This window comes from Typopeltis vanoorti, chromosome 14 (genome assembly GCF_054136105.1).
Source record: "Typopeltis vanoorti isolate ZY-2024b chromosome 14, IOZ_Tvanoo_1.0, whole genome shotgun sequence".
Lineage (NCBI taxonomy): Eukaryota > Metazoa > Arthropoda > Arachnida > Uropygi > Thelyphonidae > Typopeltis > Typopeltis vanoorti.
This window is the reverse complement of record NC_143562.1, coordinates 37,442,575-37,466,607: the sequence shown is the minus strand read 5'-3', so window position 1 is coordinate 37,466,607 and position 24,033 is coordinate 37,442,575. Positions and strand designations below refer to the sequence as shown.

General features: G+C 37.0%; 1 protein-coding gene across 2 annotated transcripts in view; it reads right to left on the bottom strand.

Moving 5' to 3' along the window:
- LOC150099371 (uncharacterized) overlaps window positions 1–24,033 on the bottom strand; it is a 222,429-nt gene that overhangs the window by 79,968 nt on the left and 118,428 nt on the right. For both annotated transcript variants that reach the window (XM_090403581.1, XM_090403582.1), the window contains one exon: window positions 13,011–13,125. In XM_090403581.1, coding sequence (XP_090259707.1) covers window positions 13,011–13,125 — 115 coding nt within the window. The remainder of the gene's footprint in view (window positions 1–13,010; window positions 13,126–24,033) is intronic.

The following is a 24,033-nucleotide window of genomic DNA, read 5'->3' as shown; positions in this document are numbered from 1 at the left end:
AGCAACTGTAGAAGTAAGGTAATGTGTAACGCAAGGATGTGCATTATCACCCTTACTTTTCAACTTGTATACAGAAAAAAGCAATGAAAGTAATAAAGGAAGGAATGAAGGAGTTAACATGGAATGCAGATACATATGATATGCTTTCACTGTTTAGAATTAATACAGATAAAAACATAAGAAAGCAGCACTTGACGTTTTGGCCCCTATATCAATGTCATTATCAGGAAAACATACATATGAACAAGACACTACACAAAAGTGAAATAAATCTAACTGAATTGTTAATCATTTATGCTAGCCTGGCTTCTGATGAAAAAAAAAATTTTTTTTATACATAATAACTATAATAACACAGATTAATTAAAAAAATGACAATGGAATTACATCAAGTGCATCTTTATGTTTGTTTGCATGTTTTATTTGCCTGCCATCATGTTCCCATCTTTGTTCATCATATAGGATCCAAACCTTAAGAACAATAGGACTGTAAAGATGCACTTGATGTAGTTACACTGTAATTTTTTAAAATCATCTGTATGTTATTATACTTATATTTATTTATTGATTATTGATTTTTATTAATGTATTTAGTGATTTTTATTAATTTATTTTGTATTTTTTTTTTGTTTCCCCAAAGATCAGGTGGCATAAGTGATTAAAAAAGCAGTTAAATTTAACTTACTTTTGTGCAGTGTTATGTAACTTGTGTCTTGTTCATATGTATGGTTTCCTGATGGTGATCTTGATATAGAGGCTGATGTATCGAGTGCTAATTTCTTAATTATAAGTAAAGTAATTGCTCTAACACGAGTGTTCTTGTCTCCATAAATTCTACACAATGAATGCTGACTACCATCTAACCTTGAAAGAAAGAATATGATATGCTTTACTGATAATATAACTGTATTAGCTGAGAATGAACAGTATTTAAAACAGATCTAAGATGGATTATGTACTCAAGATAAATGTGCATAGCAAAAACTAAAATAATGGTAACAGGTTCAAAAGAACAAAACAAGAATAGATAAAATAATGATTAGAAATAAAAATATTGAACAAGAACATTCAAAAAGATGGCAAAGGTACATTGGAAATATGAAGTATTGCCATGGCAAAAGAAGTATTAAAGGAAAAAAAAAGATTAATATGCATAAGATAAGTAAAGACACTCAGAAAAGATTTATGAAAACAATTGTTTGGAGTGTATTCTTATAAGGTTGTGTGACTTGAACTATTACAGCAGAGGACTGGAAAAGGATCGAAACTTTGAAATGTACTATTGAAGAGTATTACTAAGAGCAAACTGCCAAAAAAGAAAAACCAATGAAGTCTTGCATGAAATTAAAGACAACAATCATAGGAAGAAAGACGAAATTCTTGGGACACATATGGAGACATAACAAATGGATTATAAAGATAATAAAACTGAGGATACCAGGGAAAGGGAGAAGAGGATGTCAGAAATATACATTTACAGGTGGTTCAGATTAACAGAAAGAGGTTATGAACTACTAAAGAAGAAAGCTGAAACCAGGTATGGGTGTCATGTCCAAGAGTCTACTCCTCTCACTACACATCCTCCTTGCTCTATTCTTTAATCTAACCCAGAACCAAATCAGATTTCAGGGATATGGACATTCCAGGTTTCTTAATAACATAAAAATCAGTGTACAGATATTAGGAAGCAGTATTTTATCGTAGCAGTTGAATACAGGTGGTATGGTAACATGACGTGAACTCAGTGACTTTGAGAGGTGTCATCGTGGGCTGTCATTGGTAACATGTCCATACATCCCTACATTGCCGCTCAACCTCAACTGGAGCATCCAAAATCAACGGTTGGTGATGTAATCAACAAATGGAGACGTTTTGGCATCACTTGTGCAGGAAAACATCCAGGGTGGCTGCTGAAAATGACTGACAGGAGGGTATTAAAACAGGTGGTGTGCAAAAACCAGCTATAATCAGCACAGACCATCCATGATGAGTTACAGACCACCAGTAACGCCATGGTGATAACTAATACTGTAGAAAAAGAACTCCATTTACTGGGTTTCCATGGAAGAGCAGCGGCACACAAGCCGAACATCACAACAACGAATAAGGTGGCTGGTCTGGCCTGATGAAAAGAGCATGTGAACCAGACAATTGACATTGACCAGTGGAAAACATTACTCTGGAGCGACAAATCAAGGTTCACCTGTTTCCAGTCTGATGGCAGGGTGTGGAGGCAGCCTGGTAAATGCTTGTTACCACAGTGTGTTGTACCCACAGTAAAGTTTGGTGGTGGAGGAGTAATGGTGTGGGGTGCATTCAGCTGGTTTGGAGGGGGGGGGACCACTGGTCATTGTCTGTGGTTCCATGAAGGCAGCTCAGTACTTTGATATTATGGATAATCAGGCGCTGCCTACACTGTGGAGTTTTTATGGAATGGATCCGTGTTACTATCAAGATGACAAGCCCCCATGCCCAGGGCCGGTTTTATCATTAGGCGAACCTAGGCCTAGGGGTGCTAAGACTTTGGGGCACCAGATTTTGCTACATAGTTCGGGGAAAAATGACAACCTTCGAAAAAATTAGTAAAACCTTGATTAATAATAAAAAACTGAAATAAGTCAAACCGTCCTGGTGCTCTCTGTTGATCCTACATTATTTTGGCCTTTCTCTATTTCTTCTACTCCCCTGCTCTTTGTATACTTAACCTCAAGTGCAGAGATTTTTCCTCCTTCTGGCATCTGTCCCAAGATGAGCGGGGAAGTACTGGGGTATCCCTCAAACTAGCAATTAGTGACCATGACTAACCAACTGTTCTCACTTCTTATCTTCATTCCCTATAGACTTAATTCTGTTGATTTTTAGATTAAACCAACCCTGTTTTTGCAAGCTTTCTGAGGTCTGAGAAGTTGGGATTACATTATTCATTTTCTCACAGAATCATCTTGTTAATTCAGTTCAGCTTATTCTAAATCAGTATAAGAATGCTGTGGGAATTTTCATAGAATTGTAGTGGCAGGGATTCTGATTGTTAATATTCATGAAATAAGACCGCCGATTGGTCTTTTTCTTTGCTCCCTTTACTTGTCATCATCCCCATTCTGACATTCTTCTACTGATTTCAGATTAGTTCGGTCAAGCTTTTTCGTAGGTGACAGTTGAGTCCAATCAGGGCCAAGCGCCAACCCAAGGGTGCAAGGGGTGCACCGCACCCAGGTGGCAACATTGATAGGGCAGCATTTTATGTAGCTAATATCCAAATTGGGTTATACAATGCAGTATTAGGGGTGGCTGATAACAGTTTGCACCCGGGTGGCAAATACCCTTGGCATGTCCCTGAGTCCGATAGCTAATAGTTTTGGTACTGTGTATCTAACATTCTTACAGTGGCTGAAGAACATTTGTGGCCAAAATAGCCAGTGTTCTCCATAGAGCAGTATTTCTGTAAGTAATATCTGTGTAGGTGTACGTGTGCTTGTATGAGTATGACAAAATATATATAGAGAGAGACAATGTATAGGGGTGCCTAAATTTTCTTTGCCTAGGGGCTTCAGATAATCTCTGACCGGCCAGGCCCTGCCCTTGCCACAAAGCTGCAGCTGTTATGGAATGCTATGAAGAGATGGGTGTTAAACGACTTCCCTGGCCTGTGCAGAGTTCTGACCTCAGCACCATCGAACACCTGTGGGACGAATTGGAGCAGTGACTGAGGTCCAGAACAGCATGTCCTCGATCTGTCGCAGAACTCAGTGCTGCATTGATGGAGGAATAGGGACAAATTCCACCTGATGCCTGCCACACATTGGTGGGAAGCCTCCCACCAAAGAGTGCAGGAGTTGATCAAAGCCAAAGCTAGATATACCTGATATTAGGGTTTACGTGCTGGTATCAATTATAAATTGCTAAAGTGTCCAAACAATTATTGGTATATAGTGTATAAGCCAAAGTACAATATACAAAATATGCCAAAATCCCTACAAAAATAAAAACACATTCACATCTGTTTTATCAATATCCATGGCATAAATGCCAAGATACATAGTGTGCTCATTAAATAATGGGATCGATTTTTTTTTACAAAGATAATGGTAAATAGAATTGAACAAAACAGTACATCATTTTAACTGACAGAGTGCACTCTTTGCAATGAGCATATGTGTATTATAATAGCATCATTAGTTCTCTGTCATCACTCTCATGCTGTTTGAGTGGGACACTGTTAGCGCCATGTGTTAAAAATTTGAAAATGAAACAATAGGAACAACCAAGATCATACCATTTTAGAAAGAATCATGACTAGTGATGAATCATGCTTCCAATACAATTTGGAAACAAAATGGCAATGCATGGAATGGTAATTACCAATGTCTCCAAGACCACAAAAGGTTCAACTACAGAAGTCTCGAGTCAAAACAATGCTGATTGTTTTCTTCAACACTTGTGGAACTGTTCATAAGGAATTTGTCTAGAGGACCAAACAGTTAACAGCCAGTATTCTCTCAGTGTTATAGAATGTCTGAATCAGTGCACGAGATGAGTGTGAGGAAGAGCTAGGACTATTGCATTCAGCATGCATCTTCCACTTAAAGCAACATAACAGTTACATTAAGTTACAGAATTTATCAAACAACATGAGTTTTGGAATACCAGTATGTCATCTAAGTGAAGTAGTTTTTCTGAAAAAAATCCTACAAGACACATCCAGAACCAAAGTTCTGATTATCTGTAAATGAATAAAATTACAACATTTTTAATATTACTTTATTAGTTTACACGTATTGTCAGCTACATTGAGACATTTGTCATATCAGGTCAGGGCACAAGTTATTTTACCCAAAGTTTTAATCCAATCCTTCTCAGCTGTTTTCATGTCATCATCAGCATTTAATTGTTGAGCTGCTAAAAATTGCTTCAGGTGGAGAAAAGATGAAAGTCACCAGGTGCAAGATTGGGTTATAGGGTGGGTGTTGGAAGACGTCACAACAAACAGTTGGCATGTTTGACAGCAGTATGGGACTGTGTGTTGTCCAAAATCCAAACAGACCTCATCTTTTGTTTTGAATAGACTGCCACAATTTTTTTTAGTTTCATGGCAAACATCTGCATTTACTGTTGTTCCTTGAGTGATAGTCCCAAAACATGGTACACATGATCTTCTTGGAGAAAAGCATCTGCTTGAATTTCTTTGCCTTTGAAGATCCACTATGCTGCCATTGCTACCTACTCTATGGCACTGTGTAAGAAATGCAGGTTTCATTTCCTATCATGTGGTTCAAAAATATCATATCAAAAAAGTTCAATGTCATATCAAAAAAGTTCAGTGCTGTCAACTATGCCTTTTGTGTTGTGATCATCAGTGACAATTTTTGGAACCCATCTTGCACACAATTTGCAACACTGTAAGTGCTTCATGACAATTTTGTGAAATAATGAATGACAAATGCATAATAAAATGTGTACTCAACTCAAAAATGATGAATCTTCTGTTTTTTTAAACATCTCATTCACCTGGTCAAGTAGATGAGCAGTGATCAGTGACAGGCAGCCAGTTCAGTCTTCACTATGCACATTTGTCCTCTCTTCACTGAACATCCTACACAATCTTCTCACCATACCACTCACTCATGGCATTTCACTAACTTGTTGATAAATTTCAATCAGGTGAAAATTTGCAACATTCAAAAATATTACCACTGACTATGTAAAAATTCATCTGAAGGTTTTCAATTATCAACAGCAGAATTCTTACAAACGCATTCTTTAGCATACAAAATTATGCACTAAGAAATGGATGAAAATATTAAACACGTGACTTCATTTTACCTTCAGCCTCTGTCTTCACATAAGATACACTGAATGTTGTGTTGGATGAAACCAAGTTTAAGTCATTTGAAATTGAATAATAGTTCTAAAGGGCTGTGTAGCTCAGTGGAAGTGGCACTTATATCCTCTGTGCTAGGCTGGTTCAAATCTAGTTGTCGGCTGGAGGAATTTATTCTAAACCTTTCTTTGACTGGTTCTTGAGTTAGTTGATCTCTGGCACAGGCAAGTAGTTTTTTGTCCTGTAAACTCAAGAAAATCGACCACAGAACCCACATTATTTCAGACAAAAACATATCCAGTTAGGGTTAGGTACCAAGAGATGGCAGCATTTGTTTGCCTCTCTCTTTATTGGCTGCCACTTATAATTAGTGATAGTCTTCAGCCAGCTATCTTTGATTGGCTACTAGTGGAGAATGAACTGCCCTTGGTCTCCAAATGTTAGATAGGGTTAAAAGGCCTCACCTACTCTCTATAAGGGAATAAAAAAGTCATTCTGTTAAGCATTTTGAAACTCTGGTAACTGTTAATTTATGTATTGCATATATAAGGTGTTAATATTAAATTATGTTATTGTTTAGCAGAACTGAGTCTTTTTTGAAGTCTGACCAATAAGTTACACTCTCATCATACTATTTGTCTTTAAAGAAAATCTCTTTTTTTTTATCAACCAGAAGACAAATCTTTTTAACTACTCAGCTCAAACCAAGTTTATAACTCCCACGACCAGGTTGAAACACCATACCTCACAACTGTTGGGATTTTTAATTTTCTTACTAATTTTATGACATGATGGCAAACCTATAAAAGCAGACTGAGAACTGTTAATATTGCTGCCAAGAGAAAATGGATTGTTGTATGAGAGTGGCAGTGGAGAGAAAGTGTGTTGTAGATGTTTTACAATCCAGAAATGCAGGACTTGTTAGAAGTGAGAGAATCACGTAGCTGAAGTTAGCACTGAAAGCCATGAAACCAAAAGTACTGGAATGAATGGAGTTCTGAGTTTAAACGCTGGTGAAAGGAATGTGAAAGAGAGTATAAATGAGGTCTAAAAGTAGCAGTAAAACTGCGTATGCTAAAGTTGCAGTTGCAGAAGATCAGGAGAAAAAAGAAAACCTGAATAAATAAATAAATAGCTTGCTTGCATATAGGTTTCAAAGGGCAGTGCAAGACTGAAAGGCTGCAGAAACAGCAAGAGGAGATACGTCTTGTTTCCCCTATGTAGGAAAGATTGCAAGTGCACTGAATTTTGAAACCCCTGGATGGGCAAGGTTGGGAAACGATCTTTGGATGGCCTTAGTATTATTTTTAATTTTTAAGGAGGTTTGCAAGTTGCCTTAATGTTATACTTATGTAGTGTTCTATCTATTTTTTTCTAATATTGCCCTAATATATGGTATGGTTATGGCATTCTTGTAATTTCTTTTTGCTTTTCCTATTATTATTTAGGAGGATCTTGTGAACAGCTCTCAGATGTGAACTGTAGACTAAAATACACACAGATTATTGAAAAAAAAATGAAAGAGTTTGAGAACAGGAATCAAACCTTGGAGATTCAGTGGCAAACTCGGAAGAAAACATTGATTGATTCTGCCAGAGAGGCATGTGGTGAAGTTGTCTGCAAGGATAAAAAAATCAGAACTCCCTGGTGGACACAGGAAATTAAAGAGGCAGTGAAGGAAAAGAAGAAAGCATATCAAAAGTTGCTGTCAAATAAGTCAGCTTGTGCTCTTAGAGAATATAGAGACAAATGCAAGAATGCTAAACACTGTGTAAAACTAGCTAAACAAAAGTCATGGGAGGACTTTGGCAAGAATATAGAAAATAAATATCAAGAACGTGACAAAATATTCTGGAGGTAGTTGAAGAAACTTAGGAATGGAGGAAAGAGTGCTGTAAAAGGAGTTAGAGATGATAAAGGTGACATGAAAACAGGAGAAAAAGATATCCTTGAAGTATGGAGTAATTACTTTGAAAAACTGCTAAATGAAACAAGCAGTAATGACAGCACATTGGTAAAAAAAACACTGACCAGGCATGCAGTCAGGAATACATATCCATACTTGAAGTAGAAAAAGCCATCAAAGGCTTGAAATGTGTGGAAAGGCAGCAGGAGTAGCTGATATTCGACCAGAAATGCTGAAGTATGGTGGTATAAGAGTCTTACAGTGGCTGCACTGCATAGTTCAGAAAGCCTGGACAGAGGGACGAATTCCCGATGATTGGAGTAGAGCTCTCATAGTACCCATATATAAAAAGGGAAATAAAACTGCATGTGAGAATTACAGAGGTATTTCCCTACTGAGTGTTCCTGGCAAGATCTATGCAAGTATACTTGAGAAACAGTTGAGAAGAATTGTGGAAGAAAAGCTTGGTGAAGAACAAGCTGGATTCAGGCCAAATAGAGGCTGTCAGAATAAGATCTTCACTTTACGACAAATAGTTGAGAAAGCATGGGAATATAACAAAGATCTGTATTTAAGTTTTGTCGATTTGGAAAAGGCATATGACAAGGTGCCAAGAGAGAAGCTATTCAATACACTGCAGTTATATGGTGTCAAAGGGGCATTATATCAAGCAATACTTAGTCTTTATTTGAGTTGTAAGTCAGCAGTCAGAATTGAAGGAAGTACAGGAAGATGGTTTAATGTTAAATCTGGTGTGAGACAAGGATGTACATTATCCCCCTCTGTTATTCATTATGTATATGGATCACATCATGAAGGAAAGTGGTATTAAACATGATATCAGAATTGGAGATGTTAATGTCAGCTCTTTACTTTATGCAGACGATGTTATACTTCTAAAGAAATCTGCTACAAGTTTGCAGGATTCCCTGATTAAATTGAATAACTGTTGTAATAGATATGGTGTGAAGGTCAGCATTAAAAAGACAAAGACAATGAAAATAGGTAGAATCATTGAAAATGTCAACTGTGTTGTGAATGAAGAACCTGTGGAACAAGTAAAACATTACAGCTATTTAGGCACGATTTTTACTGAATCATGCCTAAATATTTTACTGAAGATGGTAAATTAAATATAGAAATAGACAACAGAATTAGCAAAGCTGATAAGGTGGGAAGTCAATTGAATAAATTCATATGGAATAAGAGAGAAATTAGTTGGAACACTAAATTAGCTGTATACAAGACAGTGTTCAAACCAGTTTTAACTTATGGATCTAAGAGCTGGGTCAGAAGTAAAACACTTGACCAAAGACTAGAGACCACAGATATGAGAGTCCTGAGAAAGATTATAGGCGTGAACAGATGGCATCAAGCAATATCATATTAAAAATGAGGATATCAGGAAAGAACTTGACATTGTCAGCATCCAGGAATGCGTTAGCAGAGCTAATCTCAGGTGGTATGGTCACTTAAACAGAATGGGCGAGGAAAGATTAGCAAAACAAGTGTTCTCTGCCAGGTTGGCAGCAAAACGACCCAGAGGAAGACCAAGATATAGGTGGATTGATATGGTACAAAGTGCCTTAGACGATAGAAATATAAGATCTGATAATGTTGGAGTCTTGACAAGTAACAGACTGATTTGGAGGAAAATTGTAGATGGGAAATTAATAATGATGTAATTTTTTTTCATGTAGTACTATCATATCCTGTACACCCCTTGAGGGTACATGGCAGGAATTTGATGATGATGATGATCTTGTGAACTGTTTTTTGTTATAGCCATTTTTTATGTGTTTGGCTAATAATTTCAAATCTCTTCTTCAGTGCCTGGTCAATTGAGCAAATTGTTAGGTCTCTATGTTTAAGGGTGCTGATGATGCCTTAATTTTTATGTTGGATGGTGATATGAATTTTTGTGTATGTATTGCCCTGCATTCATGTGTAGGTATGCACTAGACCGTGAAGGAAAGGCGGGCTGAGGGAAGATGTGTGACAAGTGTGTCTAGAACAGAGTTATTGTTTTCAATCTTGATGGTATATTGGATATGTTTGTGTTCTTTGTTCAGGTTTTGCAGGTAGATATTATTTTGCGACACAAAACACCTGAAGCAAAGTGCATAGGCAAAGAGGGCATTGATATTGGGTGGAAATATGTTCTGTCTAAGAAGAATAGTATCACTGATCAAGACATTAGTGAAAAGGGCAGTTACATCAAAGCTGACTAATAGATCTTCATTGGTGAGTGTAAAAAAATTATTTTATTTGTTAATTAAATAAGCCTCAGGAGCTCACTTTAGGGAGTATGGGCGTGGCAAACCCGAGGTACCTGATGCTGGACCATGCCTTACCTCATGTAATATACATCTGTTATATTATCTGTAGACTGGTCCCTCCTCTTCCTCCCTTGCTGCTTTCTTTCTTCTCTTCTTGCTCCTTCCCCCGAATGCTATTAGAAAAATGTTCATACTGCATTGTCCTTCGCACGGGTTACCAAGGGACGCTTTCGGGTTTTAGGCAGAGGGACCCATTCGAAAAATATGTTACAGTCTCCCTTAGACACCACTCTGCTAGAGGAAACTCCATCAATGGGCCCGCTACCCGTTTGGGGAGGTGTTTAGGGGCAGCACAAAGAAATGGTTCTACAAAAGGACGGAAATGGCAACGACACGGCCCCACATTATGGCTTTAGGCAACTGGAACATCTTCTCTCTGACAGAGAAGGAGTTCGAACTGGTCGAGGAAGCCAAGCGCTACTGGATAGACTTAGTCGGGCTTTCTTTGACCAAGAGGAGAGGCTCTGGAACTGTCGACCTGGATAAGAGGTGGAAGCTCTACTACTCTGGTGTGAGCCCGACAATGTCTGCTCAGGCGGGTGTGGGGATACTCACAAGCCCCCAGCTGTCAGACTGTGTTGCTGAGTGGATCCTATTGGGGGGGACGGGTATGTGTGTTAAGGCTTCAGATGAAAAACCATGATTTGGCTGTGGTGCAAGCCTATGCACCTAATCTGGAGTCAGAATACTCTGCCTTCCTAGAGGAAGTGGATGCTGCTTTTACAGGGTGGCAGACATGGAATCAGTCCTGCTAATGGGTGACTTCAATGCACATGTTGGAACAGATGACCAGACATGGAAGGGTGTGGCTGGGAGGAACAGCACCCCTGACATTAACGCGAATGGGTTGAAATTATTGGACTTCTGCTGTACTAACAGCTTGTCCATAATGAATACCTTCTTCCAGCACTGAGAAGTCTATAAGGTACAGTGATACACTAGAACAAAGGTCTCTCAGTGACTTCTTTATAGTCTCAGCAGACCTATTTTCCTCAATCAATTGACCACCACCTTGTTATGTGAACTCTACGGCTTCAGAAACCAGATGCTACCATCAACGCTGGTAGGCCTAAGCAGCTATACCGCGTGAAATGGGAGGCATTGGAAAATGAGGTTGTGAGGAAGAATTTCACAGATGACATGTCCTCCAGGTTCAAAGAGATTCCCAAGCATAGTGCAGATGTTGAGGAGGAGTGGAAGCTGTTCAGAACAGCTGTCACTACCTCTGCACTCTCATGCTGTGGCAGAAAACGGCTTGGCGTGGCAATAGGCAGTGAGAAAAGGACACCTTGGTGGAACCAAGAAGTCCAAAAAACTGTCCGGGCAAAAAAGGAGTCCTACCTAACATGGTTAAGGATCAAGTCACCTGAGATTCGTTTGCGGTATGCTGAGGCAGTAAAGACAGCAAAGCAGAAGGCTTGGGAATCCTTTGGAGAAAGATTAGACTCATCCTATGCAAATGCAAACAAAGTATTCTGGCAGACCATCCACTGCCTTCGAGGGAGGAAATCGTGCACAGCAAGGGCAATTAAGGCCTCTGATTGTGCACTTTTAATAACCGAGAAGGATATCCTCCACAGATGGAGGGAATACTTTGAGAACCTTCTTAACCCAGGTGGCCCAGCAGTTGTGGATATCCAAGAGGTGTAGATTTAAATACCTTGGGTCCATATTCACGAATGATGGAAAATTGGACATAGAGCTATATACTCGAATTGGTGTAGCAAGCTCAATATTGCGGGAGCTTGGCCATTTGGTAGTATTGAAGCAGGAGTTAAGCCAGAAGGCAAAACTGGCTGTCTTCAATACTACCTAACATGAGAGTTGGGTAATGACCGAAAGAATGCGGACACAAATCCAAGCGGCTGAAATGAGGTTCCTTCGAGGGGTTGCGGGGCTGACAAGACTCGACAGAGTCAGAAGCTTTGCAATTCAGGAAATCCTCAATACTCAACTGCTGCTTCTCTGTGTTGAGAGATCACAGTTACGTTGGTACAGCCACTTGTTGGTACATTCAGCAGGCCCTCTTTTCCAAGCCAGAGGGTGGGAGGCCACGTGGAAGGCCAAGGACTCGCTGGATAGATTATATCCAAAACCTTGGGTGAACACGTTTGGGAATCCCACCAGAACACTTGAGCTTGGTGGCAGAGGATCGTGACCATTGGAAGTTCCTCTTGCAGCTGTTGCCCCCACAACCCAATTCGAAAAGGTGGATCTTGAAAATGTATGTATGTATTAATTAAATAAGTAATTATATATATATATATTTATTTTATTTTATTTTTTCACCAGAGGTCAGACTAGTGTAAATGATTAACAAAGCATTTAGATTTAGCTTACTTTTGTGTAGTGTCATATAGTTTGTGTCCTGTGCATATGCATGTTTTCTTGATGATGACCTCGATATAGAGGTTGAAACGTTGAGTGTTATTTTATTCTTAATTATTATCTTCTTAATTGTAAGTAAAGTAATCACTCCAACGTGAGTGTTTTTGTCTTCATAAATTTGAGACAATGAATGTTTATCACATAGTTATAACCAAGCATTTTCATACAAAATTGCATATATTTTTCTGATATTTGAATCCAAAAATGTCTGTCATAACTGAGATCCATTATGATAAAAAATGTACAGTGTATATTAACGTTATACTATAAAACATCAATTTTATATTCTGGAGACCAAGATTTGTCACATATACGAAACAGATAACTGTTAAAGCATATGTCTAAAACCTCTGTGATTATAGAAGGTACACCACATAAAATCAGAAGCAGTACAGATTACTATGTGAATCAAAGAAGTCAGTATGCTGAATGCGGCAAACCACAGGTTTCTATTGCTTCTTGTTTTGCTGTAATTAACTGATAAGCTGTGTTTATTTTAAGGAACTGGAAGCATTTAAGGCTTCCAAAAAATATAATATATAAAGTAACAAATACTTACGCCATAATCAACTGATTCCTCTGAATGTAGTGGTACTTCACTTTCAATTGCTGATGAGCCGGGCTGTTTTACAATTGGTGAGATATATGAAAGCAATCTACGCTTTGGCAACTGACTATGGAAGTAACAAAGTTTAAAAATGTATTAAAATGTTAACAAAGTTTTATCAAGGCATTTTATTTTCATTAGAAATTAAAAGAATATTAAGGGTAACGAAGGTAAAAAAAAAAATAGAAATGATATAGAAAAAACTTGGTCTCAATCTGTTTTCTAACACTGTTTTAAGCAAAGATCAAATATTATTATAATAGCTAAAAAAGGTATGTTGAATCAAATGGTACAAATAATTTCTCATTTCACAAATGGTTCCCATTAGGATATTCTCCTATTCTAATCATTAGAATAACCTCCTGTAAATGCTCCTTGACCACTTCCCATGCTCTATCCACATCCAGCCCTTGCAGTTGTACGTGCCATAGCACAGATCCAAGCAATATCCTAAGCTTGTCATACTTGCCAGCACAGTAATTCCGCATATACCCTGTCTTAATTGAAAATTCCACACCTTTAGCACCTCTCAGGTGCTATTCTCAGATGCTATTACCAGGTCAAGCACTCTCTGACCCCTAGTATTTTTCATTACATGCTGTCGCAGATAGTTATCCCTTAATAACCGCATAAAATCCAAGTCCTTCCTCCCATGTGTCCTATCCTCCTTCCAATCAATGTTACCATAGTTGAAATCTCCCATAATAATTACCCTCCTTCCACTGATTTCTTCTATTTGCTTATGCATACTATCTCCATCATCTATTCCATCACCTAGTCTATTTCAGCACCCAACTGTATATTTTGTTCTGCTAGCCTCAATCTCACACCAAATAGCCTCAAATATGCTCTTTTCTTTATCCTGCAGTTCCACTTCTATTCTCCTTGGCCGTAGCTCATCAGCTATCATCAATAACACTCTTCCCCCCATTTTATTCTCCCTGTCACTCCTGAACACACCATACCCCTCACAATCAATCCCACCAGCTATATCATTTTCTGTCAGCCATGTTTCACTAATGTCAATAACCTGTGGCCTGGAAGTGGCAACCAAGGCCAAAAATTCTTTCTTCTTGTTCCTAATACTTCTGGCATTAGTATACATGAATTGCAGAAGCCGATTTGTCCCATCCCTATTTTGATGCCTTATACTAACTATCCCATTGGCACACCCAGGGAGGGGGCCAAGGGGCCCTGGTCCCCTCCAAAAGAAAAAGGAAAAAACACTAGAAAAATAAATACAAGCTAAAATACTAACAATAGATCGCTAAAAATAGAACACGCCATGTGATGTTATATCACTAAGTATGAAACAGAATATTATGAAGTAGAGACATGATTGAAAAAAAAAAAGATTAATGAGTAATCTTGATTAGACTTGCCCAGATTTTTGATATAGAAATACAGTCATAATGATTCAGGTTGGGACGATGGAGCAAGGCCTCTATGCTTTCCTTGAAAAATGTTCAAACCTATAATGGGATCTACGCAAGAGGCGAGTCCTGGACCAAAAGATGCTGTGGTGAGTTTCAATCCCGTGTTGAGCCAATCCAGACTTTTCAGGTTTGTTGTGAAGAATGGAAGATAGATGTTCTTGGATTCTCTTGAAATTGACGTTCTCTTGAAAAAAGAATCCAAGAACATCAATCTTCCATTCTTCACAACAAACCTGAAAAGTCTGGATCAGCTCAACATGGGATTGAAACTCACCACAGCATCTTTTGGTTCAGGACTCGCCTCTTGCATAGATCCTGTTATAGGTTTGAACGTTTGTTCAAGGAAAGCGTAGAGGCCTTGCTCCATCGTCCCAACCTGAATCGTAATGACTGTATTTCTATATCAAAAATCTGGGAAAGTCTAATCAAGATTACTCATTAATTTTTATTTATTTATTTATTTTTTTTTTTCAATCATGTCTCTACTTCATAATATTCCGTTTCATACTTAGTGATATAACATCACGTGGCATGTTCTATTTTTAATGATCTACTGTTAGTATTCTAGCTTGTATTTATTTTTTAAAACTGTTCTTGTAGTACCACTGAGGATGGTCTACTATTTCCAGACCAAAATATTTGGTTAATTAAATATCTTTCTTGTGTTTATGTGCATATATCATTCAGTTCTAATTTTTATAATATTCTCATACTTATGCAAGCACACTTTTTCGTATAAAATTGTACATATTTAAATTCAACAACAAATCAAATGATAATCTTTACGGTATATCAAAAGCTGGTGCATCATCTGTATGATAACAATATCCTGGAAGAGGAGATTCACCTAGTGAGTGCCCAAGGGTATGTTTTGGTGTTATTGCTATTTAATCAGCATTTTAATAATACTAGCAAAGAATTGAATGGGAACATTCAGTTGTTTGAATATGATACAAATTTGGGAAGAATTATAAAAAGCAGTGTGGATGTTGTAGTTTAAGAGGATTTCAATAAGATTGAATGAGCAAGAGAGTTAGTTGCCAAGCCAACGTGGCAAAGTGCAAAGATTTGATATTTGGGAAGCAAAGATGGGATGCAGTATACAATTGGTGGGGATATCTTAGGTGAGGTGAAGGAGATAAGGGAACTAGGGTGATAGCAGACAAGGACCAAAAATTTACGAGACAACTAAAATTGTGAGGACAGTTTTTAGTGAAGATCACAAATTAAGTTTGGAAAGAGACAATAGAATTAGTAATGCTGGTATTGTGGAAAGTGAACTAAATAAATTTATATGGAATAAGAAAGAAATTAGAATTAAACTAGTAGTGTAAAAGATAGTGCTCAAGCCAGTTCAAACTTTTGGATATGAGAGATGAGTTAAAATAAAAACAGTTGATCAGTGACTGGAGACCACAGATATATGAGCACTAAGAAAAATTTGGGGAGTGAACAGATGGGGTCAATGGCAGAATGATATTTAAAATGAAAAGATATTAGGAAGGAACTTGACATTGTTAGCATTCAGGAATGTGTGAGTTGAACTAATATTAGGTCATATGGTTATGTAAAGAGAATGTGAGAGGAAGATTAGTAAAATAAATGTGTGATGCCAAGATGACAGGGGAAATACCCTGAGGAAAACCAAGATGTAGACGGATCGATGCAGTTAGATCTGCTTTAGAAGACTGAAATATAAGAGCTGTCCGTGCAGTTAGTCTAGTGGCTTTGCGCTTCACAACTATATGCCTGGGTTCGATTCCCATCAACGACATGAGAAGCTTAAGGATCTTCCTCAGCCATAGCCAAGTTGGCCGATCTTGGGCGTGGACAGTAGGGTTTCCCCCTCAGTTTATCTGGGGTTTTTCATCCCGCAAGCAGGAAAACCGGCCCCGTGAACGCACACGGATTGCAGTCAGGAATACTTAAGAACCAGCCATGGGCCTGATTTATCAGCTATGCCAGTCCCCAGCCTGGATAAAATTTGGGGGATTGAGATGGTGCTGTACCTTCCCATAAAGGGACTCGCAGCAGTTGTATCATCATATGAAACAAAAAAATATATAAGAGCTGACAATATTGCACTCCTAGCCAATGGAGAATAATTTGGAGGAAAGTTGTCAATGGGAAGTTAGTAATAATGTACACTTTTCATGTAGTACTATCATGGTATCCTGAAAAATACCTCTTGAGAGTACATGTCATAAATTTAATGATGATGATTATAGTTACTCCTTCCTTTCTCCTAATTATTAGTGCTTAAATAATCATCTTATACTATTGCTCATCTTGGTTCCTTGACAGAACAGAGCATTAATTTTTATATTAGCATATATACTGGAATTTCTAACCCTTTAATAATGAATAAAAATGAACAAAATTTGTTCTGTGAATTTGGAGTTGAACAGTGAAAATACAAGTGGTGTAACAGATTTAGAGAAGAGTGAAAGGATTATTAATACCAATTCTGATGAATAACCAAGGAAAACTGAATATCTATGTGAAAGATAGTGTCATAAAGTGGTTTGAAATAGGTCATTAATCAACTTAACTGCTCTCTCTCTCTCTCTCTCTCTCTCTCCTGAACTGGAACCTGAAAGATGAGCTGTGTACTCAACAATGAGTTGTATGGATTTGTGATCTGTATTGAGTTAATTCACTGGATTCCATAAATTAAGCAACAAAATAACTCAAAAAGCAATAGCATGAATTTTTATGCAATTCGATAAAAAGCAGTATGACATGAGATGTGAAAACATTCACAAAAATTATAAATTAATACTTTAATTCAGTATCAAATGGGCACATGAAAGCAATGGTCAAAAACAAAAGGTAAAAATGAGATTGCAAAGTGCTTCAGTAAGAATGTGGTCACCACTCACAGCAATACGAGGGCTGTTTGAAAAGTTTGGTAAAAAATCCCTAACCCTAAAACACATTTTTAGGGTTAGGGACCGCGAGATGGCGACACATTTGAGCTGTCTCTCTTCACTGTGTACCGCTTAATTAGTGATAGCTTTGGGCCATCTATCTCTGATTGGTACCAGTGGAGATTGAACTGCCACTCAGTCTCCAAAAGTTAGATAGGACTAAATGGCCTCGCCTACTCCCCGTATACGGGAATAAAAAGGCGTTAGCTGATTTTTTTTTCTTTTTCATTTTTTTTGGAAAAAAATCACCTTTATTTCTCAACATAGTCTTCATCGAGGTCTACACATTTGGTCCAGTGAGTTTCCAATTTTTTCATTCCATCTAAAAAGTAGGATTTGTCAAATTGTGCAAAACAGTCATTGACAGCCTTGATGACATCCTCGTTCGAAGAAAATGTTTTCCCACCGAGCAAAATTTTTAAGTTTGGGAAGAAGAAGTAGTCACATGGGGCCAAGTCTGGAGAATATGGTGGATGTGGAACCAATTCAAACCTCAATTCGTGCAATTTTGCCATTGCGACAGCCGATGTGTGGAACAGTGCATTATCTTGATGAAAGAGCACTTTTGTGTACCAATCTTGGCTGTTTTTTTCTTCACTTCTTCTTTTAAACTGTCCAACAATGACACATAATAGACTCCTGTTATTGTCTTACCCTTTTCCAAATAGCCTATCATGATAATTCCTTGGCAATTCCAAAAAACAGTGGCCATCACCTTCCCAGCTGACAAAACGGTCTTTGCTTTTTTCAGTGCTCATTCACTGGGCATTGTCCACTGTGTTGACTGCTGCTCGGACTTGCAGTGGTAGATCCAAGTTTTGTCTATAGTCACGAATCGATGCAAAAAATCCTGCAAATTGCAATTAAACATTGCCAAACACTGTGTTGAAATGGCTTTTCTAATGCGTTTTTGATCGACAGTAAATAATCACGGCAAAAACAGCTTTTTCATGTGCAATTTTTCGTGCTGGATATTATACACCCATTCAGTTGAGATGCCTACAATCTCAGCAATCTCACGCACTTTCACTCAGCAGTCTTCCATAATGATGTCATGGATTTTGTGAATAATTTCCTTCATAGTGACCTCAGTCAGGTGTCCGGAGCATGCTTCATCTTCGATGGACTTACGACCACGTTTAAACTCACTTATCCAAAAATAAAGTCTTTAATGCTGGTGCAGAATCCTCATGAACTGCATTTAACTCGGCTTTGATCTGCGTGGCTGTCCACTTCTTCAAATAAAAGTGTTTTATCACTGCCATTAAATGTTTGCCAACCAAGAACTACGATTTATACATGGCTAAAATTTTGCCAGGGGTCATGAAAAAGATGATACATACCGACACTGGTATGAACGAATGAATTGCTTTGCCCTCTACTGGAAACTTACAAAACGTTTCAAATAACCATCGTATAGTGCTCATAATGATGCTTTATATTTGTTTATATTTATATTTATGGCATCCAGAGGCTCAGTTGGAAATAACAATCACTGCTCTTTCAAAGCTCTACTAATTCCCTCAAGGTTTTGGGGAGAGGTTGAGAGCAGCAACACACACACATCTACATACATCTACCTGAAGCATCCCAGACATCCTCAATAGGATTAATGTCTGGGGACCTGGCTGGCCAGTTTATACATACGATAATCTCTTCTTGAAGAAATTGGTCACAAGTTTCGCTAGATGAGGATAAGCATTATTGTCTTGTAGGCTAAATGTTTCCCTTATTGCACTTACAAATGAACAATTATAGGGGTCCAAGACCCTATCTCTATAAGTTGCAGCATTAATGGCAATTTGGTTGGTGTGTCAACCTAACAAGATGTCTCTCCAAACCATCACACTACCTTCAACCAATTTCCATTGGTCTTGGATCCAATTGATGTGGAGCCTGAACACATTTCAAACATTCCCTTCTGTGGCATCAGGATGGAGCATGCAGACTATCACGTGCGTAGCCTACACACGACATTCATGAAGCTTTCTGCACACAATGGAAGCAGATATTAATGTTCCTGTAGCCAACACAAGTTCAAATCATAGCTGATTTGGAATGGCACTCCTGTTTCAGTGAGCAGATAATCAGAGATACTCATCACCCAGTGTGGTTATAACTTGTGGCTTTTCTTCTGTATCTCAGGAATGCTGTTTGTGACTGTTGGAATTAGTTCCACAGTCTGTGAACTGCAAAACAACTCACATGAACCATCTGGTTACCTCCATCTGACTTTGACCAGCTTCTAGTCTTGAGATGGCTTGAAACTTGAATTCATTGATTAAATTGTGTCTTGCAGCCACCATATCCAAGAACTTTGCTATCCTGGTCTTGTTCTCACTCAAAATGAAATGGAAAGATATTAAAAAAAAAAAAAAAAAATCAGGTACTTTGTACCTGATTTTCATGTCCTCTAGCTATTGCAATTTTTCTCTTTGTTCTTTTATTTATGAAATCCAGTGTGTTGTTCAGAAATTTCAAAGTAATGCCTGCAGTGAAAGGGAATAAAATATCCTGAATTCTTGAATATTTAAGAGGCTATAGTTATAATATGTTCATGCCAAGAAAACTGGCAATCTGAATTACCTCAAGAAAATATATCTTTTTTAAATAATTACAAGTAATTTATATCAATTAGAATGATTAACCAGGTTTGACTCGTAGACCTTCACAATTAATCTATCCAAGGTCTACAAAACTCAAGCTTGGTTAATCATTCATAGTTGATATCTTATCTTGTTGTCTAGAAATTTGGGCTGTCAAAACCAACATAGGTAGAAAAGGGGTCAAGTTGGGTTGTCAAAAATCTAGTGAAGAATGGTTTAGAGATCAATATTTTGGACTGCAGAAATACATAATCTAGAAGTTTTGGTGTTGTGGAACAGGATTTCTCATATGAGAAAGAGCAATGCACTTTCATCAGCAAAACACAGAAAAGGAATTAACATTTGGTATGCAGTGTTAATAAGACTTTTCTGATCTTTTTTGAGTGAAAAATCAAAGGAGGTATTGAATGTGAAAATATTCTATAAGAGAAGATATGAAAGTTATTGAAAATAATAATAAAAAAAAAACGAGAGCATTATAATAATTGTGAATATATCAGCTCACTATTATAAAATGATTAAAAGAACTCGACTGTTTAACACAAGTCACAACACAATTTTGCCCTCAGCTGTGGTAAAGTCCTAAGGGACTTTATACCACAGCTGAGGGCAAAATACTTTCTTTGCATAAAGGCGGTGCGAAGAGTGCAGTAGCAAATTATAGCCCAATCTTTATCGCAGAAGTGGTAATAAAGTATTGGAAAAGTTGGTCAAACAGTTCCAGGAAGGAGTGCATAAGAATAGGATACTATATGGTGAGGGAGGAGGTGAGCAGCATGGCTTTGTGAAAGGTTGTTCTTGACTTAGTAAAAAGGAAATGGCTACATGATGATACTGCTGGATTTTGCAAAGGTGTTTGACAGAATACCACATGGAACCGTAATTATGCAAATTAGAATATATGGTAATGTAAAACAATTTTTTTTTTTTTGTTATTTTATTTCCTTCAAAATCTATGTCGGCCCTTTTGTATTATTCTTACTCTTTTGTCTTTATCCTCCCTATGTCTACTTTACTTCTACTCTGTTAAATCTTTCTGTTCAGTACTCTTTGCCTTGTTCTAATTTAAGCCGATTAATTTAGTCCCTGCTTGTACTTATATACTTCCTACAAGTGTTAGTGAAAGGTCTTTGAATTAGGCATTTCACAGTTAACTATCTTCCACACTATGTAATTCAGGGAAAATTTATATTGTTTTTGACTGCGCCACCCTGAATTAATTTTATAGCATGAGAAGATTTAGTTATAACACTTATAGAAAATATCAGTTTCTAAAATAATTCCTTAAAAAGTCAGTCATGGCAATTTCTCTCATTTCAGCACACAGATTCAGTTATTTGTGAGACAGTGCATTGGTCAAAAATCAGGCAATATTTTTAAGCAACAAAACATGTTTATTTTACTGTAGGCAACTTTACAAAATGATACACAATTAAACAATTTCTCTCTAATGCCTAATTTAAGCTCAATTCACAACCTTACAATATAGACCAGCTATTCATAATACTTGATTAACTTGCTCTACAAAATCTATCAATTACTGGCTGTTACAAGCTATATCTTTGGCTAACATTCTTCTCAATATATATACTAGCTAATTCTCAGCCTCAATTATTTTTTATAGCGACTTATACAACTATTTTAACAAAGCTATGTTCAGCGGACATGAAATTCTTAATCGCTACCTCAGCGTTAATACAATAGGATTTACTCACAAATTTGTAGAAACATATACAGTCCTACCAGCTTTGAAGATTTGTGGCAGTCCTGTTGACTGCTGTCCTATATGCTATCCTTCGCTGAACAGCTTTTCTTCTTGGTCGTCCTGGCGTAGTCCTCTTCCGAAAATTGCGGTATAGCTCACCATCGGTTTTGAATCTACTGTAGATGTTATGTATCTGGTTGCACGTGGCGTGTTCTGTTACTAAAAATACATCTCTGTAGAATGATCTGTCTCTCCTGGTTTTCCCTGTGCCTAATAGTCACGATCTCACGAAATACGCAAGTCTGAGCGGGCCAACGAACTGCAGCAAGACAAAAAACTCCCTTTTTGAGGTTCTCAAGACCTCCGAATCTTCTGTAAATAACTGACCTCCCTGTTGTCTTGACCTTCAGTTTTGGGGGCAAAATCTTCACATCTGAATGACTTTCAATATCTTTGTTCACTATCAAGTCGTCAACATAATCTTGTCTAATCCTCTTAACTTGGGGAAGAAATACTTTTACATTCTGTTACCCTTACAGCTCCACATCAGAACTTTATCAAACCAACTTAATGTATAATTCTAACCTTTACAATATTGTATAATTTATGAACAATTCTTTTTCATTCTTTAGTCAGTTACCTTTACAAGTTTACAATCAGTATTTCACAGTTAATATAAAGTAATGTGCAATTTTGTTCCTTTCACATGATTTGTCATCATCATCATCATACGTATCAAGGATTTAGGCCTAGAATGGCCTGTTCCGGCCTTAGAAGTCATCGTTGAATCGTTTAAGAGGACGTCCTGGTTTTCTTTTTCCTAATGGCTTGTACTTTAAGGCTTGTTTTGGTAATCTTTCTGTTTTCATTCTTTGAATGTGTTCCATCCATTTATGTTTATATTTTTTAATTTTTTCTATTACTGGTTCTTGGTTTAATTCTTTCATAATATCTTCGTTTCATTTGTGATCAAATAGGGTATACTTTGCAGTTTTTTCTCATAAACTTCATTTCTGCTGTTGTTAATCTTTGTTTGTCTTTTTGTTTTATTGTCCAGATTTCGCTTCCATACATTAAGACCAGTAGGGCTAATGTATTGTATACTTTTAGCCTGGTTTGTTTTTGAACTAGGTTTGGTTTAAATATAGAGTTAATTACACCTGTTATTTTTAAATATTTTGCAATTTTTATGTTTATATCTTTTTCATTTTCATATGTGATCATACATCCTAGGTAGTTAAATGAATTCACCTGTTCTAAGATCTTGTTATCTATTACTATTTTAGTTCTTGCTGGATCTTGTCCTTTAAAGGACATAGTTTTTGATTTTTCCATTGATATTATCATACCATAATCTTTGGATATCTCATTTAGATTTAAAATAGCTTTCTGTAAGTTATCTTCAGAATTTGTAAGTATTATTTGGTCGTTGGCAAAGAGGAGAGTGTTTAAGTTAACTGTAGGTGAAAGTTTAATTCCTTGATTAAATTTTTACTCCATTTTATTATTATTTCATTTAAGTAGATATTAAAAAGAGATGCTGAGAGGGGACATCCCTGTCGGACCCCTTGGTTTATCTCGCTTGTATATGATAGCTCGTGATTTAATCTTATTTGTATTTGATTATTTTCATATATACTTGTGATAGCTTTTAGGATATTATTTGGTATTTGTCTTTCTTTTAATATGTTAAATAATATGTTTCTTTTAACTTTGTCAAATGCTTTTTCAAAGTCAATAAATGCAATCTGTGTTTCTAAATTATATTCTCTTCTTTTCTCTATTATTAATTTTAGGCAAAAGGCTGGGTCTATACATGATCATCCTTTTCTAAATCCATTCTGTACTTCTAGAATAAAGTTTTCGGAATATTTCATTAGTTTGTTATTTAAGATTCTGCTATATATTTTGTAACAGGAATTCAGTATACTGATACCTCTATAGTTTTTAGGGTCATCTCTATTACCTTTCTTAAAGATAGGAATCACAATTGCTTTTTTCCATTCTATTGGGGGGGATACCAGTTGAGTAAATTTTATTTAAAAATAATAAGAGTCTTTCTTTGAATCTTGTTCCTGTGTATTTATATAGTTCTGAACCTAGCTTATCTTCTCCAGGTGATTTTCCGTTTCTTGTTTCTTTCAGGCTGATTTCTAATTCTTCTTCAGTTATTTCCTTTTCATTTTTGTTAATTGTTTGCCTATTATCATTTGAAAAATATTTGTCTGTCCACAGTTCTGTGTAGTAATTTAGAAATTCTTCTAATTTCAATTCAGTGTTTAATTTTATGTTTTCTTT